Source organism: Capra hircus, chromosome 2 (genome assembly GCF_001704415.2).
Source record: "Capra hircus breed San Clemente chromosome 2, ASM170441v1, whole genome shotgun sequence".
NCBI lineage: Eukaryota > Metazoa > Chordata > Mammalia > Artiodactyla > Bovidae > Capra > Capra hircus.
In genome coordinates this window covers 113,755,591-113,775,488 of record NC_030809.1, presented here as the reverse complement: position 1 = coordinate 113,775,488, position 19,898 = coordinate 113,755,591, and the positions used below count along the sequence as shown (strand labels likewise).

Below are 19,898 nucleotides of genomic sequence, written 5' to 3'. Positions count from 1 at the left end.
ATTTCTAGGTTGTATGTGACTGTGTATTTAACTATTTGAGGAACTGCCAAACTATTTTCCAAAGCGAGCCCGTAATTCTGTATTCCTGTCAGCAATGTACGTAGGGTCTACTTTCTTCACATTCTCACCAATGCTTGTTATTACCTTTATTAAGCACTTCGAAAATTAAGGTATGGTTGATTTATAATATTATCTTAATTTGAGGTGTGTAACCTAGTGATTCAAGATTTTTGTCGATTATACTTCATTTATAGTTATTATAAAATATTGGCTCTATCCCCTGTGCTGAATACTATATCCTTATGGCTTATTTTATGCATAGTAGTTTGTATATACCTTACTCCCCTGCTCTTGTCTTATTGTTATCCCCTTTCCTTTCCCCACTGATAACCACTGTTTTGTTCTCTATATCTTCATTTCGGTTTCATTTCACTTCAGATATTTATACAGTTGTTCTGAGAGTTTTCATATTTTTTGCATTCCTCATCATCTTCGTCTGTGAGTTTGTTTCTTTTTTGTTATGTTCACTGGTTTGTTTTTTAAACTCCATATATAAATGATAACATAACATACATGACATGATAACATAAAAGATAAAAGTATTTATCTTTTCTCTGCCTGACTTATTTCACTAAGCATAATACTCTCCAGGGCCATCTGTATTGTTGTAAATGGCAAAAACTTTCTTTTTTCCTTTCTCTTTGTTTCTCTCTTCCTTCCCTCCCTCCCTTTCCTTTTTATGGCTGAGTAATATTCCTCTCTCTCTCTCTCTCTCTCTGTGTGTGTGTGTGTGTGTGAGTGAGAGAGAGAGAGATATAATCTCTATCCCTTTATCTGTTGGTGGACACAGTGTGCTTCCATATCTTGGCTGTTGTAAATAATGGTGCTTTGAACATTGAGGTGCATGTATCTTTTTGAATTAGTGTTTTCATTTTCTTTGGGTATGTACCCAAGGAGTGGAATTGCTGGATCATATGGTAGTTATAGTTTTTTTTTTTAATACTTTATTTATTTGGCTGTGTCAGGTCTTCGCTGCGGCATGTGGGATTTTCATTGTGTCATTCGAGATCTTTCATTGTGGTGCATAGACTCTCTGGCTGTGGTGTGCTGGCTTCTGAGTGCACAGGCTCAATAGTTGCAGCATGCAGACTTAGTTACTTTGTGGCCTTTGGGATCGTACTTCCCCAACCAGGGATCAAACCCAGGTCCCTTGCTTTTACAAGGCAGATTCTTAACCACTGGACCACAAGGAAAGTCCCTAGTTTGAGTTTTTTGAGGAACCTCCATATTGTTTTCCACAGTATTTACACCTCCCCACCAACAGTGTACAAGGGTTCTTTTTTCTTCATATCTTAGTTTCAGCATTTGTTATTTTGGTATCATTGATTGTTACCATCTTTTTGATTATAGCCAAAGCATGAGGTGGTATCTCATTGTGGTTTTGAATTGCATTTCCTTGATTCCTATTAATGTTGAGCATCTTTTCATGTGCTTACTATGCCATCATTTCGGAAAGATTTTTGTTGGCAATTCTAGGAACAGTTTTTCTTCCAGCACATTGAGGGTATCTTCCATGTTCTTCAGCTTTCTAATGAGAAGTCTGTTGTCATTGTTTTCATGGTTTTTCTGTACATAATGTGTTTTGTCCCCCTATAACTTTCTTTAAAATTTCCTTTTTATATACTAGTTTTCAGAAATTTGATTTTCATATGCATTGTTATGGTTTTTCTTATGCCTCTTTTGCTTGGGATATGTTGAGATTTTTAGGTTTGTGAGTTTATGATTTTCATTAACTTTGTAAAGTATTTGGCCAGTATTTCTTCAAATGCTTTTCCCTCCCCTTCTCCCTGTTTCCTTTCTTCTCCTTCTGTGATTCTTATTATATGTTAGTTAATCCTCTCATTAGTATTCTACTGAAGCTGTGGTTATTTTTTTGTCCAGTTTTCCCCTCTGTGCTTCATTTGATGGTTTCTGTTGCTCTGTCTTCATGTTCACTGATCTTTTCTGCAGTGTCTATTGTGCAGTTAGTATCATTTCAATTTCATTTTTTTAGATATTATATTTTTTATACCATAGTCCTGCCTGGGTAGCTTTTAATTTAATTCCTTATTGTCTTCATATTTACCTTTATATCCTTCAGAAATTTTTTAAAATATCTATAACATTTACCTTAATTAAGGTCCTCGTCTGCTAATACCATCATCTCTATCATTACTGGGTTTGTTTATGTTTGTTGACTTTTATCCTGATTTTGATGTTTTATTTTCCTGCTTCTTTGCATTCCTCTTACTTTTTATTGGATTCTAGATGCTGGATTTTATGTTGCTTGCTAAAAATTATAGTAGCCCTTTAATGAGTGTTGGACTTTGTTCTCACATTTAGTTTTTGATTTTTTTGAGACTTTTTTATTATATTTTCTTAAGATAGGTTCATAGTATTTTTTTGCTGTGGTGCTACTTTAGCTCTTATACTAAGATGTGGCTTTGAGGACTTTACCCAAGCTCCCTTACATTATTATATCTCTGTCTGTTCTAGCTGGTAGGGATGTGAACTATTCTAAGCTCTGTGTGAACCTGAGAATTGCTCGCTGTGCTGCTCTTGGGTATTTTTCCCCTGGCCTGTGGACACTGACCTTACTCATGAACAATGTTACTCAGCCTTATTCTTGCAGATGCCTTCTGCTGATCTCCAGAGCCCTCTCTCTGTGCAGCAGCTTCCTTTCTAGTGCACTGTCCTATACATTCTAGCTGCTTTGGCCTTCTCAAAACTCTCATCTCAGTCTCTTTGACTTGGCACGACTGCCAAGTTCCTTTGGTTCCCCCTTCCTGTGCTGTGGCTTTGAAACCACCTCTGGGCAGTAAGCTAGGGCAGTTTCAGAGCTTAGTTCATTTGCTGTTCTTGCAGGGAGCACAGTCCTGTGTGGTATATTGTCCACTGTTTGAAAACTGTTATTTCATATGTTTTGTCTGATTTCCTAGTTGATTGTGGCAGGAGAGCAGTTCTATAAATAGAAGGGGAAGCAAATTTCACCAATTTAAATGAACTTAACTCTTATTATTTCTGTCAGTATTCCAGGGTACCTGCTTGTCTATGGAAATTTGAGACTGGGAATTATTTGCTTTCTTTTTTAATATGTTTAAAATAATCTTTTGGACAACAGATCTGCCCTCCTACTCACTTTTTCCTGTTATCAACAGTACTTGTATGCCTTAAAAGTACTTCCTAATCTACTTTCTTTTAAGTCTTTTAATTTTCATAGGTTCTTTTTCAGAATTCTGGTCATTGTTGCTGTATCTTCATATAATTCAGATAGATTTTTTTCTTATTTATTTACTATTAACTATAGACTTTATTTGGATTTCACCAGTTTTCCCACTAATGTCCTTTTTCTTTTCCAGTATGGATCTTTCAAAGGTCACAACAATTTTCATTTAGTTTTGAAAAGTGCCGATCAGGTATTTTGTATAATGACCCTCAATTCCATTTTAATGTTTTCTCGTGCTGTGATCTTTTTCTTTGTTCATTTCTCTGTCAGTAGACGTTAGGGTTCCTTCCACCTTTTGGTTATTGTGAATAATGCTGCAGTGAACATGAGTCTGTAAATATCACTTTAGATCCTGCTTATAATTATTCTGGGTAAATACCCTGAAGTGAAGCTGTTGGGTCACATGGTAATTTAATTTTTTAATTTTTTTGAGGAATCTGCATACTGGTGTGCATAGCAGTTGCGCCATTTTGCATTCTACCAGGATTGTACCAGTTTCTCTGTATCTTGGCCAACACTTACTGTTTTCTTTTTTTATTTATTTTTGGCTGCACTGGGGCTTCGTCGGTACTCATGGGCCTTCTCCAGTTGCAGCGAGCTGAGGCTGCTCTTTATTTGCTGTGCGCGGGCTTCTCATTGTGGTAGCTTCTCGTGGTAGAGAAGGGGCTCTAGGGCGCCTGGGCATCAGTGGTTGTGGCACATGGCCTCCGCTGCCCCATGGCTTGTGGAATCTTCCACCAGAGGTCAAGCTTGTGTCCCCTGCATTGACAGGTGGATTCCTAACCAGTGGACTGCCGGGGGAAGTCTTATTTTCTGTTTTTTTTTGATAGTGACCATTCAGTTGGGTGTGAGGTGATGCCTCATTGTGGTTTTGATTTGCATTTTCCTGATGATAGGTGATGTTGAGCATCTTTTCACATGTTTCTTGGCCATTTGTTTGTCTTCTTTTGGAGAAATGTCTGTTGAGGTCCTTTGCTTTGATATAGTTTCATTTTTTTTCCCTAATTTTGCTTTTGTTTCCTGTCCTTTTGGTGTCATATCTCAGAAATAATTGCCAAATGCAATGTCACAAAGCTTTTTCTGTACATTTCCTTCTGCAAGTTTCATAGTTTTAGGTTTAGGTCTATAATCCATTTTGCGTGAATTTTTGTATATAAGGGTCTTCATTCCTTTGCATATGGCTGTCCAGTTTCCTCAGCATCATTTATTGAAGAGACTGTCTTTTCCCCTTTCTTGATACCCTTGTTTAAAGATTATTTGACTGTATATGGAAGGCTGTATATCTGGGGTCTCTATTCTGTTCCACTAGTGTATGTGTCTGTCTTTATGCCAGTTCCACACTATTTGGATTACTATAGTTTTGTATTTTGATACCAGGAATCATGCTATGGACTTTTGGAAAGAACACTGTGGAGGTGAAGTGCTTTTCTCATTGTGTTATATTGAGGGCCTGTGTAATAGCAGCATGATTTATTACTGGTGATATTTTACTAACCATGTGTACACACATTGGTATTTATTTCTGTCATTTTTATTTCTGTATCTAATAGGTAGATACTTTTTAACAGTTTAGTTATATCTTTTATGACTTAATATAAATTATATTTATATAATATATAATATATATTTATATACTTAATATAAATTAATTAATATAAATCTTGATATAAATTAAAAACATTTCAAAAAAAATTCTACGTTTTCCATGCTTTTGGATGTATATTTTATAAATAGTTAATTCAGAATAATGGCGGAGTTTACATTGGTATCCTAACTTCCCTATACATAATATAATTTTGTGTAAGATTTTAGATTAAACATATTCAGTCAGATTTACCTATTACAGTAAAGTATATAGCTTCAGATATAAAATAGATTTTAAATGGAGGAAGCATACGTTAAGTCTAGCTCCTCTTATGAAAAAAGAAATAATATTTCCTTTCATTGCTGAAGTAATATTTATGTAAACCTCTTCTTGCATTAAGATCCCTACAATTTTGAACCTTTCCTATACCTTCAAGCTTCAATAATAACCTTAAGGGATCTGAATGTGTGTGTGCGTGCGTGTGTGTGTGCATGTGTGTGTGTGTAAAGTCCTTATTTCACCAAAAAGTCTTATAGGCTTTACGATTCCATTTAAGCCAAAACTTTAAAATTCTGTGCTTTTGCAAGGCTTTTCTTTAATAGATTTGAATTGATCAAAATGTCTTAGCTTGCCACCAAAGCCTATACTAATAATCCTTAGAAAATTTCTTTTTCTTTTTTTGTACTTACAAAGCTATTGGAAAATATAGATGACTTGGGCTTTGTGAAATTTAAAATCCTGGCCGAGAGGAGGTGATCTGTGAAAATGGAGCTGTCGTCCAAGTTTAGTTGATGCATGTAAGAATTCTTTTGGCCTAAAAGATACTGGGACTTTCTTTTCTATGTTTTTGTTATATAATATGTTTTAATTTTATTTCTTTATTATGAGACATATTTTTGTCCAGGTAGGCAGTCAAAATGCGATAGATAGTAATACCAATAAATTTGAAAATAACTCCATGAACTCCCTATGGCCTTTTTATATTGCAGTTACTGAACCTGTGGTAATAGCAACAAGCAGTTTTTTATCTACAGTATCCAGAAATACAGCTGCATTTTTTTTTTGGTCCTCCAAGAAAGGCACAAATGTCTCATAAGTGGATTAATTAATATATTTAAATTTTGGTTAAAATATTTTTATTGTACCATTATTTTGCTATATTCTTATTGCAGATATACAATACCTTTTATTTATTTTTTATTTTTTGGCTGCACCGCACAGCTTGCAGATCTTAGTTCCCTGCCCAGGGATCAAATCCATGCCCTCAGCAGTGAAAGTGCAGAATTCTAACTACAGGACTGCCAGGGAATTCCCTTTAGTTACTTTTTTGATAAATATGAACTTGTAGATTGTTCTGGTAACCTGTACCAAATCTGGAAAGAGGACTGGTGGTGCATGCCTTTAAATTCTCAGCTGAGTCTGTTATTATAGGCAAGCAGATTTGACCAGTGATGCTCTAAGTAACCAGTAATGATTTAAATGGCTGTTTTGGGAAACTTCTCTACTTTAATCCAAAATATTTAGTTTGAATGGGATATAAGAGCTGTATTTTAAAGACCGATGGGCAGGTACAAGTTAATATATCATTGCCTTCTCACCAATAGTAGTACTGGTGAGAATTGTACTTCTCACCAGTAGTATTTTGGTGAGTCTCCCACGTTGCCTTTTGTTCATTACTATTTTAAAAGGGTCTCAGAGGTTAAAAAAAAAAAAAGTGGTTCTCTGATTTAAAAGTTCAATCATATGAACTAACTGTAACAGGTATAAACTGCTGATGAGTATAGGGTTAGATCTCCTCTAATAGACATTTTTACCTTAAAGAAGTGTTTGGAGAAAAGAGAATAGTAGTACAAGTTGGCATTCTCTGTCTGTTATTTATTATTAGCTTTTTTCTTGATTAAAGTTGTACTTTGGAAAAAATTCGCATTTTTACCTTCATAATCCACAGATCACAGTTCTAGACTACCAGTAATCTTTATGCATTAACAAGTAGAAGGGAGTCTGAGCTCCAAACTTTTATTTCCTACTAGGCAGTTAGCATCTGTTTCCCAACTCAGAATGCTTGGAAAGTAATTGACCTAACTAAATACATACCTCGCTACATTTATGCCAGAGGAAATTATACTAGATACAGGTGAAATGATACTGGTGTTCCAGCAACTTTAGGAATGAAATATATAGGCTTTGTGGTATGATGTGAAACTAGTTATTTATAACAAAGATTCTTTGGGGAAATGTTTTTCACATTCTAAATAGACTGAGATAGGAGCATAACTTAATTGTAAATCATGAGCTGCACCGTTGTAAATTTAATTCATTTCTGTTAGTAAAAATGTATCTCCCTCTTTTCCCCAGATTGTTTTATAACCCTCATGGATTTTATTTGAGCATTGAAATTAGAGTAGGATAAATTTTTCTGTGTTAGCCTAAAAATTGATTGAAGTTGTTTTTATTCCTTTTAGGAAATCTACCTTCTTCAATGTATTAACGAATAGTCAAGCTTCAGCAGAAAACTTCCCATTCTGCACTATTGATCCGAATGAGAGCAGAGTACCTGTGCCTGATGAGAGATTTGACTTTCTTTGCCAGTACCACAAACCGGCAAGGTAAGAAAAATCTTTATGCCATTGTTCATGTGGTAGCCCTGTATAGATTAAGTATATATATGTTAGTGTGCATTTAAAATCATGTGTTTTAATTTTTTTTTCAAAATTAATTCAGAATTGTTGTTTTATGAGTGCTCCGTCACTCAGTGGTGTCTGACTCTTTGCAACCCCGTGAACTGTGTAGCCTGCCAGGCTCCTTTGTCCATGGGATTCTCCAGGCAAGAACATTGGAGTGGGTTGCCATTATTTGGGGTGATTATTAAAGTGATGTTCCCTGGATCGGGAAGATTCCCTGGAGAAGGAAATGGCAACGCACTCCAGTATTCCTGTCTGGAGAATCCCGTGGACAGAGGAGCCTGATGGGCTACAGTCCGACAAAGAGTCTGACACGACTGAGCGACTTCACTTTAAAGTAATATAGAGCCTGGAGAAGGGTAAGGAAGGATACATCCATTGTTAACATTGCGGTTATATTTTTGTGGGGAGTGTGAAGTAAAGGGAGTAATTAGTCTGTATTATGTGATTCCACTCATGTAAAAGTATACATGTATGTGTGTATTCATAGGAAAATGTATGAACTGAAGATCACAAACTAATTGATAGTTCTCTCTAAGGAATGGAATTTTTAGAATGGAATTTCATTTTTTATTTCTTATATTTCTCTGTGTTGTTTAAAGTTTTTCTAACAAAGAAGTTATTAGGCTGGTACAACAGTAATTGTGGTTTCAGTCCCTGAATTTTAAATCATTATAATTAGGTTCAGACGTATCTTTATTAATCAAAATGGGAACCATTATAATCAACACATTTTTGCCAATGAGAAATAAGTTTGTTTATCCCTTTAGCATAAAAATCTGTGCTTTGGGATTTAGCGAACTTGTGGAAGGCGTTTTCTGCGTCCTACTTGTTGTGGAAACATTTTCCCTGCAAAAAGTTGCTGAGATGGCTTGAAGGAGTGGTACTGGTTGGCAAGAGGTCAGGTGAATATGGCAGATAAGGCCAACCTTGTAGAACAATTCATTCAACTTTTGAAGCATTTGTTGTGCAGTGTTCGGTCGGGCATTGTCATGAAGAATTGGGCCCATTCAGTTGACCAGTGCCTGGTGCAGGCACTGGGAGAAGGCACTGGCACCCCACTCCAGTACTCTTGCCTGGAGAATCCCATGGATGGAGGAGCCTGGTAGGCTGCAGTCCATGGGGTCACTAGGAGTCGGACATGACTGAGTGACTTTGCTTTCGCTTTACACTTTCCTGCATTGGAGAAGGAAATGGCAACCCACTCCAGTGTCCTTGCCTGGAGAGTCCCAGGGACGGGGGAGCCTGGTGGGCTGCCGTCTGTGGGGTGGCACAGAGTTGGACACGACTGAAGTGACTTAGCAGCAGCAGCTGCAGTCATTGCAGTTTGATGAGTCATTGATTTGCTGAGCATACCTCTCAGGTGTAATGGTTTTGCTGAGATTCAGAAAGCTGTGGTGGATCAGACTGGCAGCAGACCACCAAACGGTGACCATGACCTTTTCCTGGTTCAAGGTTGGCTTTAGGAAGTGCTTTGGAGCGTCTTCTTGGTCCAGCCACTGAGCTGGTCATTGCTGGTTGTTGTATAAAATCTACTTTTCATTGCTTGTCACAGTCTGATAGAGAAATGGTTCATTGTTGTTGTGTAGAATGAGAGAAGATGACACTTCAGAACGGTGATGTTTTTGATTTTTGGACAGTTCTTGAAGCACCCACTTGTCAAACTTTTGCACCTTTCTAATTTGTTTCAAATGCTGAATGACTGTAGAATGGTTGACGTCGAGTTCTTCGGCACCTTCTTGTGCAGTTGTAAGAAGATCAGCTTCAGTGATTGCTCTCAGTTGGCCGTTGTCACCTCCCAGTGGCCGGCCACTGTGCTCCTCATCTTCAAGGCTCTTGTCTCCTTTGCAGAACTTTTTATACCACCGCTGCACTGTACATACATTAGCAGTTTCTGGTCCAAATGCATTGTTGATGTGAGTTGTCTCTGCTACTTTATGGCCCATTTTGAACTTGAGTAAGAAAAACGCTTGGATTTGTTTTTTTGTCTCACATCATTTCTATAGTCTAAAATACATATAAAAGAAACAGCAAGTAACAACTCATTAGCAAAAATCATAAAGCAAGAATTGCACATTAAAATGATCTATAGCATAACCACATTTATTTAAGAATGTATTCCAATATCAGTTGCAGTTCCAACGCAAAAAAACAATTACTTTTGTACCAACCTAAATAGTATATTTTTAATTAGAAAAAAAGATAATACAGTTTTATTATAGGAAATTCACAGTATGGAAATGTATAAAGAGAGGAGTAAAAATCACATATGCTTCTGTCTTGATATAATAAATATAAGTACTTTGGAGGTAGAAACCTCCATACTTTTGATATTTTTTACTTGGGGTATTATTAATATTTTTCTAGAGTAAGAATACAGACTTAAATGATTTTTAATATAATACTTATGCTTAATACTATGTTATATGAATGTGCGTACAGTTTATTTGCCATTTCCCTACTATTGAGATTTTGTTTGCGTTTAGTTTCTCACTATTTTGAACGTGGTGGTAAATGCCAGGATTTCATCTCCAGTCCTGAACTCTGTTGAACTCCAGACATGTATCTTAACTGCCTCTTTGACACTGACACTTAGATGACTAAACAGGTGCCTCTGACTTGACATGCCCAAAATGAACTTCTTGGTTTCACCCTGCCTGTGTCAATTTTGTGCTTCCTCAAGACGTTTATAATTCAGTAAATACCCCTATTATTTCTCTAGTTGCTCAAGTTAAAGCCCAAGATTTATTCTGGGTTCTTTACTTTGCTCACCTCTACGTCCAATATGTCAGAAATTCTTGAGTTCCAACTGTAAAGTATCTACCAAACTCATTTCATTCTCTTACTTTCATCCTCTAGTTTTAGCATCTGTTCATTTTTGACAAATTATTACTGTGATGATTGTCACATGATGATTTTGAAATTTCATCAGTTTTTTTTCATTTATTACATGGCATTCTGCTGTAAGAACAGCTTTCTTGTTTTCATTTATTCATTCGTGTATTTATTCCTATCGCTGTTACTCACTTTGTTGTAATCTATTATAATCATTGGACGTAGCTCAAATTATATCCCTCACATTGACTCCTCAAGCTGGCTTCTGTATCCTTTTTAAAAACATTTTATTTTTAAATGATTTCAATTTTATATGTGAGCTAAAAAATTATATGTAGAATGCTTGTATGGTTTCACTCAAATTTCTCTGAACTCTTCAAAATAAGTTGCAGACATGATGCCACACTGCACTTTAATTCTTCAATTTTTTTTGCTAAATATAGACACTCTCCTGCATTGCCAGAGTAAACCATTATAATCAGGACATTGACAATGATCTAAATTTCATAAGATCTAAAAACATAGTGTAGTCTTAAAAATCATTGGTTCATGTGTATAAAAAATCCTTGAATAAGGGCTCAAGTTTTTGTTTTTTGATATATGGTATTAATGGTTTAAACCTTTATCATGGCCTTAAATCAAGGATCAGAATTAAACTGATTTCCATTAGAAAACTGAATCTCAAAACTGTAGATTGACCCGTCTTGTTTCCTCATAAAAGGAAATGGAAATCTAAGAAGGTAAAATGATTTGTCCAAGGTCACACAGATAGTTAATGTCAAGCAGGAGCTGAAGTCTTCTTCAAATTCAGGGCCTTTCCACTCATACCTATGCTACTGTACTTAATATTTATCATATGGGTGATAGTTTTAGGTGTAAGAAATTATGTAGATGAATTTGCTTGCACTTAACGTACTGATCTCTTCTTGCTATTCTTTGGAACTCTGCATTCAGATGCTTATATCTTTCCTTTTCTCCTTTGCTTTTTGCCTCTCTTCTTTTCACAGCTATCTGTAAGGCCTCCCCAGACAGCCATTTTGCTTTTTTGCATTTCTTTTCCATGGGGATGGTCTTGATCCCTGTCTTCTGTACAATGTCACGAACTTCAGTCCATAGTTCATCAGGCACTCTATCAGATCTAGACCCTAAAATCTATTTCTCACTTCCACTGTATAATCATAAGGGATTTGATTTAGGCCATACCTGAATGGTAGAGTGGTTTTCCCTACTTTCTTCAATTTCAGTCTGAATTTGACAATAAGGAGTTCATGATCTGAGCCATAGTCAGCTCCCGGTCTTGTTTTTGCTGACTGTATAGAGCTTCTCCATCTTTGACTGCAAAGAATATAATCAGTCTGATTTCTGTGTTGACCATCTGGTGATGTCCATGTGTAGTCTTCTCTTGCGTTGTTGGAAGAGGGTGTTTGCTGTGACCAGTGCATTTTCTTGGCAAAGCTCTATTAGTCTTTGCCCTGCTTCATTCCGTATTCCAAGGCCAAATTTGCCTGTTACTCCAGATGTTTCTTGACTTCCTACTTTTGCATTCCAGTCCCCTATAATGAAAAGGACATCTTTTTTGGGTGTTAGTTCTAAAAGGTTTTGTAGGTCTTCATAGAACCGTTCAACTTCAGCTTCTTCAGCATTACTGGTTAGGGCATAGACTTGGATTACTGTGATATTGAATGGTTTGCCTTGGAAACGAACAGAGATCATTCTGTCGTTTTTGAGGTCGCATCCAAGTACTGCATTTCGGACTCTTTTGTTGACCATGATGGCTACTCCATTTCTTCTGAGGGATTCCTCCCCACAGTAGTAGATATAATGGTCATCTGAGTTAAATTCACCCATTCCAGTCCATTTTAGTTTGCTGATTCCTAGAATGTCGACGTTCACTCTTGCACATCTCCTATTTGACCACTTCCAATTTGCCTTGATTCATAGACCTGACATTCCAGGTTCCTATGCAATATTGCTCTTTATAGCATTGGACCTTGCGTCTAACACCAGTCACATCCACAACTGGGTATTGTTTCTGCTTTGGCTCCATCCCTTCATTCTTTCTGGAGTTATTTCTCCACTGATCTCCAGTAGCATATTGGGCACCTACTGACCTGGGGAGTTCCTCTTTCAGTATCCTGTCATTTTGCCTTTTCATACTGTTCATGGGGTTCTCAAGGCAAGAATACTGAAGTGGCTTGCCATTCCCTTCTCCAGTGGACCACATTCTGTAAGACCTCTCCACCATAACCCATCCATCTTGGGTGGCCCCATGGGCATGGCATAGTTTCACTGAGTTAGACAAGGCTGTGAAGAAACGCTGGGCTGGAAGAAGCACAAGCTGGAATCAAGATTGCCAGGAGAAATATCAGTAACCTCAGATATGCAGATGACACCACCCTTATGGCAGAAAGTGAAGAGGAACTAAAAAGCCTCTTGATGAAAGTGAAAGAGGAGAGTGAAAAAGTTGGCTTAAAGCTCAGTATTCAGAAAACGAAGATCATGGCATCTGGTCCCATGACTTCATGGGAAATAGATGGGGAAACAGTGGAAACAATGTCAGACTTTATTTTTTTTTTGGCTCCAAAATCACTGCAGATGGTGACTGCAGCCATGAAATTAAAAGACGCTTACTCCTTGGAAGAAAAGTTATGACCAACCTAGGCAGCATATTCAAAAGCAGAGACATTACTTTGCCAACAAAGATCTGTCTAGTCAAGCCTATGGTTTTTCCAGTGGTCGTGTATGGATGTGAGAATTGGACTGTGAAGAAAACCGAGCGCTGAAGAATTGATGCGTTTGAACTGTGGTATTGGAGAAGACTCTTGAGAGTCCTTTGGACTGCAAGGAGATCCAACCAGTCCATCCTAAAAGAGATCAGCCCTGGGATTTCTTTGGACAAAATGCTGCTAAAGCTGAAACTCCAGTACTTTGGCCACCTCATGCTCAGAGTTGACTCATTGGAAAAGACTCTGATGCTGGGAGGGATTGGGGGCAGGAGGAGAAGGGGACGACAGAGGAGGAGATGGCTGGATGGCATCACTGACTCGATGGACGTGAGTCTGGGTGAACTCCGGGAGTTGGTGATGGACAGGGAGGCCTGGTGTGCTGCAGTTCATGAGGCTGCAAAGAGTCGGGCACGACTGAACGACTGAACTGAACTGAACATGCCCCTTCTAGAGTTAGGTATAGAGCCAGCTTCTCCAAACCTCTGGGCTACACTGGGGAGGGATGGCTAGCCAAGTGATAGTCAGTATAGTCCCCAAGGGAAGGGCAGAGGACACCACTGGTGAGGCAACCACAGTATCCACCAAAAACTGAACCATATCTCATGTATGTTTTTTGTGGATTTGCTGGTAAGAGCTATCAACTATTTCTATTTGTATAAAAAAATTTTATGGAACAGTTATTTTTAACATACTCATTTTCCATGTAGATAATAGTGGAACTTTATGTTTTATTTTATCATGTAGTAAAATTGATATTCTGAAAAGTGCATGTTCTGAAAATTGACAAAGGATATACATATGTATGCCGTACACCTTTGTCATATGATGTTGAAAGTACCTTTATTTACTCATGCTTTAATCTCCTTTTTTACATGGCTGACTGGTTCTGTTAACTTGTTTTCTAGTTTGTGTTAACTGATACTTGACCTTGTCTTATTCTGTTGCAGTTGTTAACAACTAGGTTGTTACTATTCTGTTAATTGGTTCACATCATTACATGCACTTTGGGGCTGTAAAACCCACATGGTGATTAAATGCAAGAGGGAGGGGACATCTGTATACTTACGGCTGATTCATTGATATTTGGCAGAAAACAACAAAAATCTGTAAAGCAGTTATCCTTCAATTAAAATAAATTAATGCATAAAAATAAGAGGTATTAATAAAATCATTTTTATTTAAATTAAAATAATGCAAACCTAGATATCCTGTATTCCAGTTTCACTCCTGTTAACCTGAATGATCCTGTGTGCAGATTTCTTAACTCCTCAAAGGCTCAATTTCCTCCTCTGTAAAGTGGGTTTAATAAATAACATCCACCTTGTAGAGTTGTTTTGAACTTTGAAATGATAGTACACGTCACCGAGTCCAGTTCCTGGCACACGGTGTCAGTTGTCTGTTAGCGCATTCCTGGCCTTGTATCAGCGTGCTCTGAAACATCCCCCACTCTGCTTTTGTGTATGTGTGCCTGTGCCAGTGGAGCAGTATAATAAAATTAATGATGTGAGTTTTCGTTTTTAGGGACATAATAAAAACATCTATTCTGTTTTAAAATGTTTTCCCTTCTGTTTAAAATTTTCCTAGTTAAGAAAGTCCTATTTTTTAAAAGATTATTTCTTGCTTGCATTTTTTTATTCGAGAGTCTAATAATCATTGTTCTGCTGCTGCTAAGTCACTTCAGTCGTTTCCGACTTTGTGCGACCCCATAGACGGCAGGCCACCAGACTCCCCCGTCCCTGGGATTCTCCAGGCAAGAACACTGGAGTGGGTTGCCATTTCCTTCTCCATTGCATGAAAGTGAAAAGTGAAAGTGAAGTCGCTCAGTCATGTCTGACCCTCAGCGACCTCATGGACTGCAGCCTTCCAGGCTCCTCCTTCCATGGGATTTTCCAGGCAAGAGTACTAGAGTGGGGTGCCATTGCCTTTTCCGAACCATTGTTCTAGAAAGGAAAAAATTAATTTATGTAATGTGTTTGGAAAAGCCATTTGGCTAATAAACAGGTTCTTAGTACTGTCTTATATTAAAGTCATCTTTTGTTTTTCAGCAAAATTCCTGCTTTTCTAAATGTGGTGGATATTGCTGGCCTTGTGAAAGGAGCTCACAATGGGCAAGGCCTGGGGAATGCCTTTTTATCTCATATTAGTGCCTGTGATGGAATCTTTCATTTAACACGTAAGTACAGTTATTTATTTAGTTGATTGATTCCATTATGATTCATATTTTCTTTCCATTATTGTGCAAATAAAATAATAAATAATAAGATTTGCTTAGTTTCACAGGGTGAATCGTGGTTTGTCTGTTAATTATGACTTAATGTGATTAGGTATCATCTCCACATGAAAAGGCTTATTCTACAGTATATGCTGTGTTGTTGTCAGTTTCTAATTGAATTTTATCCCATTTTGGATTAGACCCATTGAGAAGTGTTTCTATGCAGAAGTAATTTTGTTGATTATAAAAGGCATTTTTAAATTTTCTTAACTTGTGGCATTTCCCTTCGTTTTTGCTTTCCATGTGTTGAGAAGACAGAATTGATAAAGGAGGGGATTCCACTATTCCAGAGGAGAGAAAAGCATCTGGGTTATATATCAGAGATGAAAGGATTAAGGAGAAACTATAGATCAGCTAGTTGTTAATGAAGAGAGGGATATAAAGCAAAGAGAGAGAACAGGTGAAATTATGTGTTGGTTTGAGTTCTACAAAAGTGACCCACGAACATAGTAATCCTCTGAAAAAATAGAAAGTTTTAGGTTAAGGTCCAGGTCAACACTGTACTTTATAGTAATAATATTATAATGAACAAATTAATGCAAATGAAGGAAATATAAATGAGAGGTGGGGTCTGTGCTTCTCTATGTTACTGGTCCTAGACAGGTAACTATAAGCAACTGAGAATGAGCATTTAGGAAATTTTGCTTAGTAATTCATTTTTATTTTATTTCACAAAAGCTCATAACAGTTTGAGAAGCACTGTTCTAGGTAGCTTTATTTGGATGAAGTTATACGAGATTGTGATGTAGGCAAAGAATAAGATTTTATGTTTGTGAGTATGGAGGAGCTTTAAATCTTTAGATATACGAGAATTGTGAAGATATACGAGATTGTGATGTAGGCAAAGAATAAGGTTGTATGTTTGTGAGTATGGAGGGGCTTTAACTCTTTAGACCACTCTGTCTTATTTGACACATTGTTTGTGGAGCACCTCTGTCTATTGTGCTAAGGGATATAGTGGTGAGTGGAAACAGAAATGACCCTCCCTCATGGTGCTTACAATCCAGTGGAGGAAACAGACATTGAGTAAATGGTCTTGTAAATGCCAGATGTCATGCTGTAATTGTATACAGAGAAGAGAGACAGATTATTTTTGAACCATGAACATTTTTTTTAATGGTTTGCATGAGTTAAAAAAAAAAAGAAAAACTGGGCTTCCCTGGCAGCTTAAGTAGTAAAGAATCCTCCTGCCAATGCAAGAGATAATGAATTCGATCTCTGATCCAGGAAGATCCCACATGCCCCGAAGCAGCTAAGCCCTGTGCCACAGCTATTGAGCTTGTGCTCTGGAGCCTGGGAACTGCCCAGGTGCCGCAACTGTTGAAGCCCACATACGCTAGAGCCAGCACTTTGCAACAAGAGAAGCCACTGCCATGAGAAGCCTGTGTACCGTGACTCGAGTGTAGCCCCTGCTCGCTGCAACTAGAGAAACCCTGTGCAGCAGCGAAGACGCATTGCAGCCAAAAATAAATAAAGAAATAAAATTGTAAAAACCTGAAAAACTTTTAAAAAGTGGGAATTTCTCCCTATTTTTGCCATAAATGGCATCTATAATTTTGAATGAACAACTCTGATGAGCTATGGGTATACTATATGGTGAGTTGTATGTATTAACTGTAGAACAGAATTTCTTTATGAATTCATAATTTTCCTTTTTTGTGTGCTTTTAGTTTTCCTTACTTGATCATGTTGTTAAGAAAGAAAAGTGATATAATACAGAATAGGGAAATAGTAACCACATTATGGGAAGCAAATTCTGTTAAAATTTATATATGTAGTAACTTCTCATAGGTGTTTTATTTAGAAAAATAATTAATTTTTTTTCTCTAGAGTTCAGTGAGCCAATATAATTTTGTTTACCAATTTTTAGAAGCAATATAACTTCCTATTGTTAGATATTTAAAGCTTTGAACATGACTAGACTATTGATTTCATGGAATCCTTAGCTTTTTAAAGCTGGCATTTGAAGTTTTGAAGTGATTTTTCAACAGAAAGCTAAAATGCTTGTGTGTTATCTGAAGGACAGCACCTTTGGCTGTATCATTACACCTACTGTCAAGCTGTTTATAGTCAAAACTTGTTAGTTTCTCAGCAGCCAGTTAGAGATATGCCCTTGTAGCCTGGAAATAAGAGTTCTGCTTTTTGAGGTATGAGGCAGTTTTGTTCCCAATTTAGAAACATAGGAGGTTCAGATTCATAAACTGTTAATTGTGAAGTATGTACTCATTTATACTTATAGAAAACAAAATTTCAAATACAGTTGATTATTTTCACCTAAATTGTTGTGTGTTTGCATGTGTATGTAGTTGGTGGTAATGGTGGGAAGATGGGATGTATGGTACCCTGTTCTTTCCAGAGTTCTGTTCCCCAGTTGCTTGTTAAAGGGACAAAATATAGGAACCTGGGATGACCGTAGAGTTAGCATGTTTTTAAATACCTCTTTAGGGTATGAACAGACTCTGGCAGTTATGGTCTGGCAAGCAATTCAGTACTAACAATATTAGCATGTGTCTGAATTGTTGGCATTTTATTTTGATTTCCGAAAGAAGGGAAATAATTACTAAGCACCTAGTATTAGGTGAAAGTGAAGTCACTTAGTCGTGTCTGACTCTTTCTGACCCCATGGACTGTAGCCTACGAGGATCCTCTGTCCATGGGATCTTCCAGGCAAGAGTACTATTGGGTTGCCATTTCCTTCTCCAAATATTAGGTACTATGGTAGATGTTTTTCTAACGTATTCTATTTAATCTTAACAATTCTGCAGGATTGGTGTTACCCCAGCTGTATAGGTGAGGGTATTGAGAGAAAAAGACTAAGTAGTCTTGCTCAAGTACATAGTAAATGTAAATGTGTCCTCGAGCCCATCTTTCTTCTTTCTTTTTCTGGCCACACCATGCAGCTTGTGGGATCTTAGTTTTCCAACCAGAGATCGAACCTGGGCCCCAGGCAGTGAATGTGCCAGAGTCCTAACCACTGGACTGCGAGGGAGTTTCCCCATCTCTCTTCAAGTTCTTTTTTTCCACCATACCACACTGCTTTTATTCATTTTTAGATCTGAATGTTTAGGATCTATATAGTAACCATGTTAAAGATCCATGTATTTGTATGTGTGGTGGGTGTGGGGAAAGAAAAAGAGAAGTTAAGTGCCCGGTGTATACTGTTTTTCAGAGACTTCCTGCTCTTCACAGTAGCGACCTGTAGACATATCTGGAGACTTTTCTGAAGAGACAGATGCTGTATAGTGATTTTATTTTATTTTTTTAATGTCCTCATCACCTGCCGCCATCCTGTATAGTGATTTTAAAAGAATTAGGTTATAGTTTTATTCTTTGTTGCCATCAAATATTTATTAAGTCCTTACTAAGTGCCAGGCTATGTGGTAAGTGCTTTATGTGAGGAATTTCATTCAATTCCCAAAGTAAGTCAAATGTATGTACAGAGAGGTTAGAACATGTGTCCAAGGTTAATAGCTGGTAGGTGGTATAGTTGGGAGTAGTACTCAGTAAGGCCAGTCTGACTCCAAAACCTGCACTGTTAGCCTTTGTACCAGTGCTGACCAATAGAAATATAATGTGAGCTACCTGTGTAGTTAAAAGTTTTCTGATAGTCATGTTAAAAAAGTAACAGATGAAATTAACTTTAATAACATTTAATCTATCAAAAATATTATTTCAGTTAGTCAGTATTAAAATTTATTGATATATGTTTTGGTGCCATGTTTTTGAAATCTGGTGTGTAATTTTTACTTAGAGCACACCTCCATTTGGACTAGCCACATTTCAAGTACTTTATAGCCATATGTCGGAGAAGGCAATGGCAATATACTCCAGTACTCTTGCCTGGAGAATCCCATGGACGGAGGAGCCTGGAAGGCTACAGTCCATGGAGTCGCTAAGAGTCGGACACCACTGAGCGACTTCACTTTCATTTTTCACTTTCATGCATTGAAGAAGGAAATGGCAACCCACTCCAGTATTCTTGCCTAGAGGATCCCAGGGACAGAGGAGCCTGTTGGGCTGCCATCTGTGGGGTCTCACAGAGTCGGACACAACTGACGCGACTTCGCAGCAGCAGCAGCAGCAGCATAGCCATATGTGGCTAATGGCTACAATATTAGTTAGCTTATGTTCATAGAAAGAAATTTGAAGAGAGACATCAAATTGTTAATAGATTCTTTGGAGAATAGAATTGGGATGGAGAGAGAGGTGGGTGGCTTTCCTTTCTTAGGTTAGACCCTTGGCTAGCTTTTTAGAAAGTGAACATGTATTATTCTGATTTTTTAAACATGAGAAATTTTCTTATTTAAATACCAATGTAGTGAGTGAGTGAGTGAGTGAAGTCACTCAGTTGTATTTGACTCTTTGTGACCCCGTGGACTGTAGCCTACCAGGCTCCTCCATCCATGGGATTTTCCAGACAAGAATACTGGAGTGGATTGCCATTTCCTTCTCCAGGAGATCTTCCTGACCCAGGGATTGAACCAGGGTCTCCCCCATTGTAGGCAGACGCTTTCTGTCTGAGCCACCAGGGAAG

General features: G+C 37.5%; 1 protein-coding gene across 1 annotated transcript in view; it reads left to right on the top strand.

Annotated features, from left to right (window-relative positions):
- The window catches only part of OLA1 (Obg like ATPase 1), a 165,714-nt gene that overhangs the window by 12,116 nt on the left and 133,700 nt on the right, over positions 1-19,898 (top strand). Inside the window, exons 3-4 of the mRNA XM_018064821.1 lie at positions 7,313-7,456; positions 15,138-15,265. Of these exons, the coding sequence (XP_017920310.1) occupies positions 7,313-7,456; positions 15,138-15,265 (272 nt within the window). The remainder of the gene's footprint in view (positions 1-7,312; positions 7,457-15,137; positions 15,266-19,898) is intronic.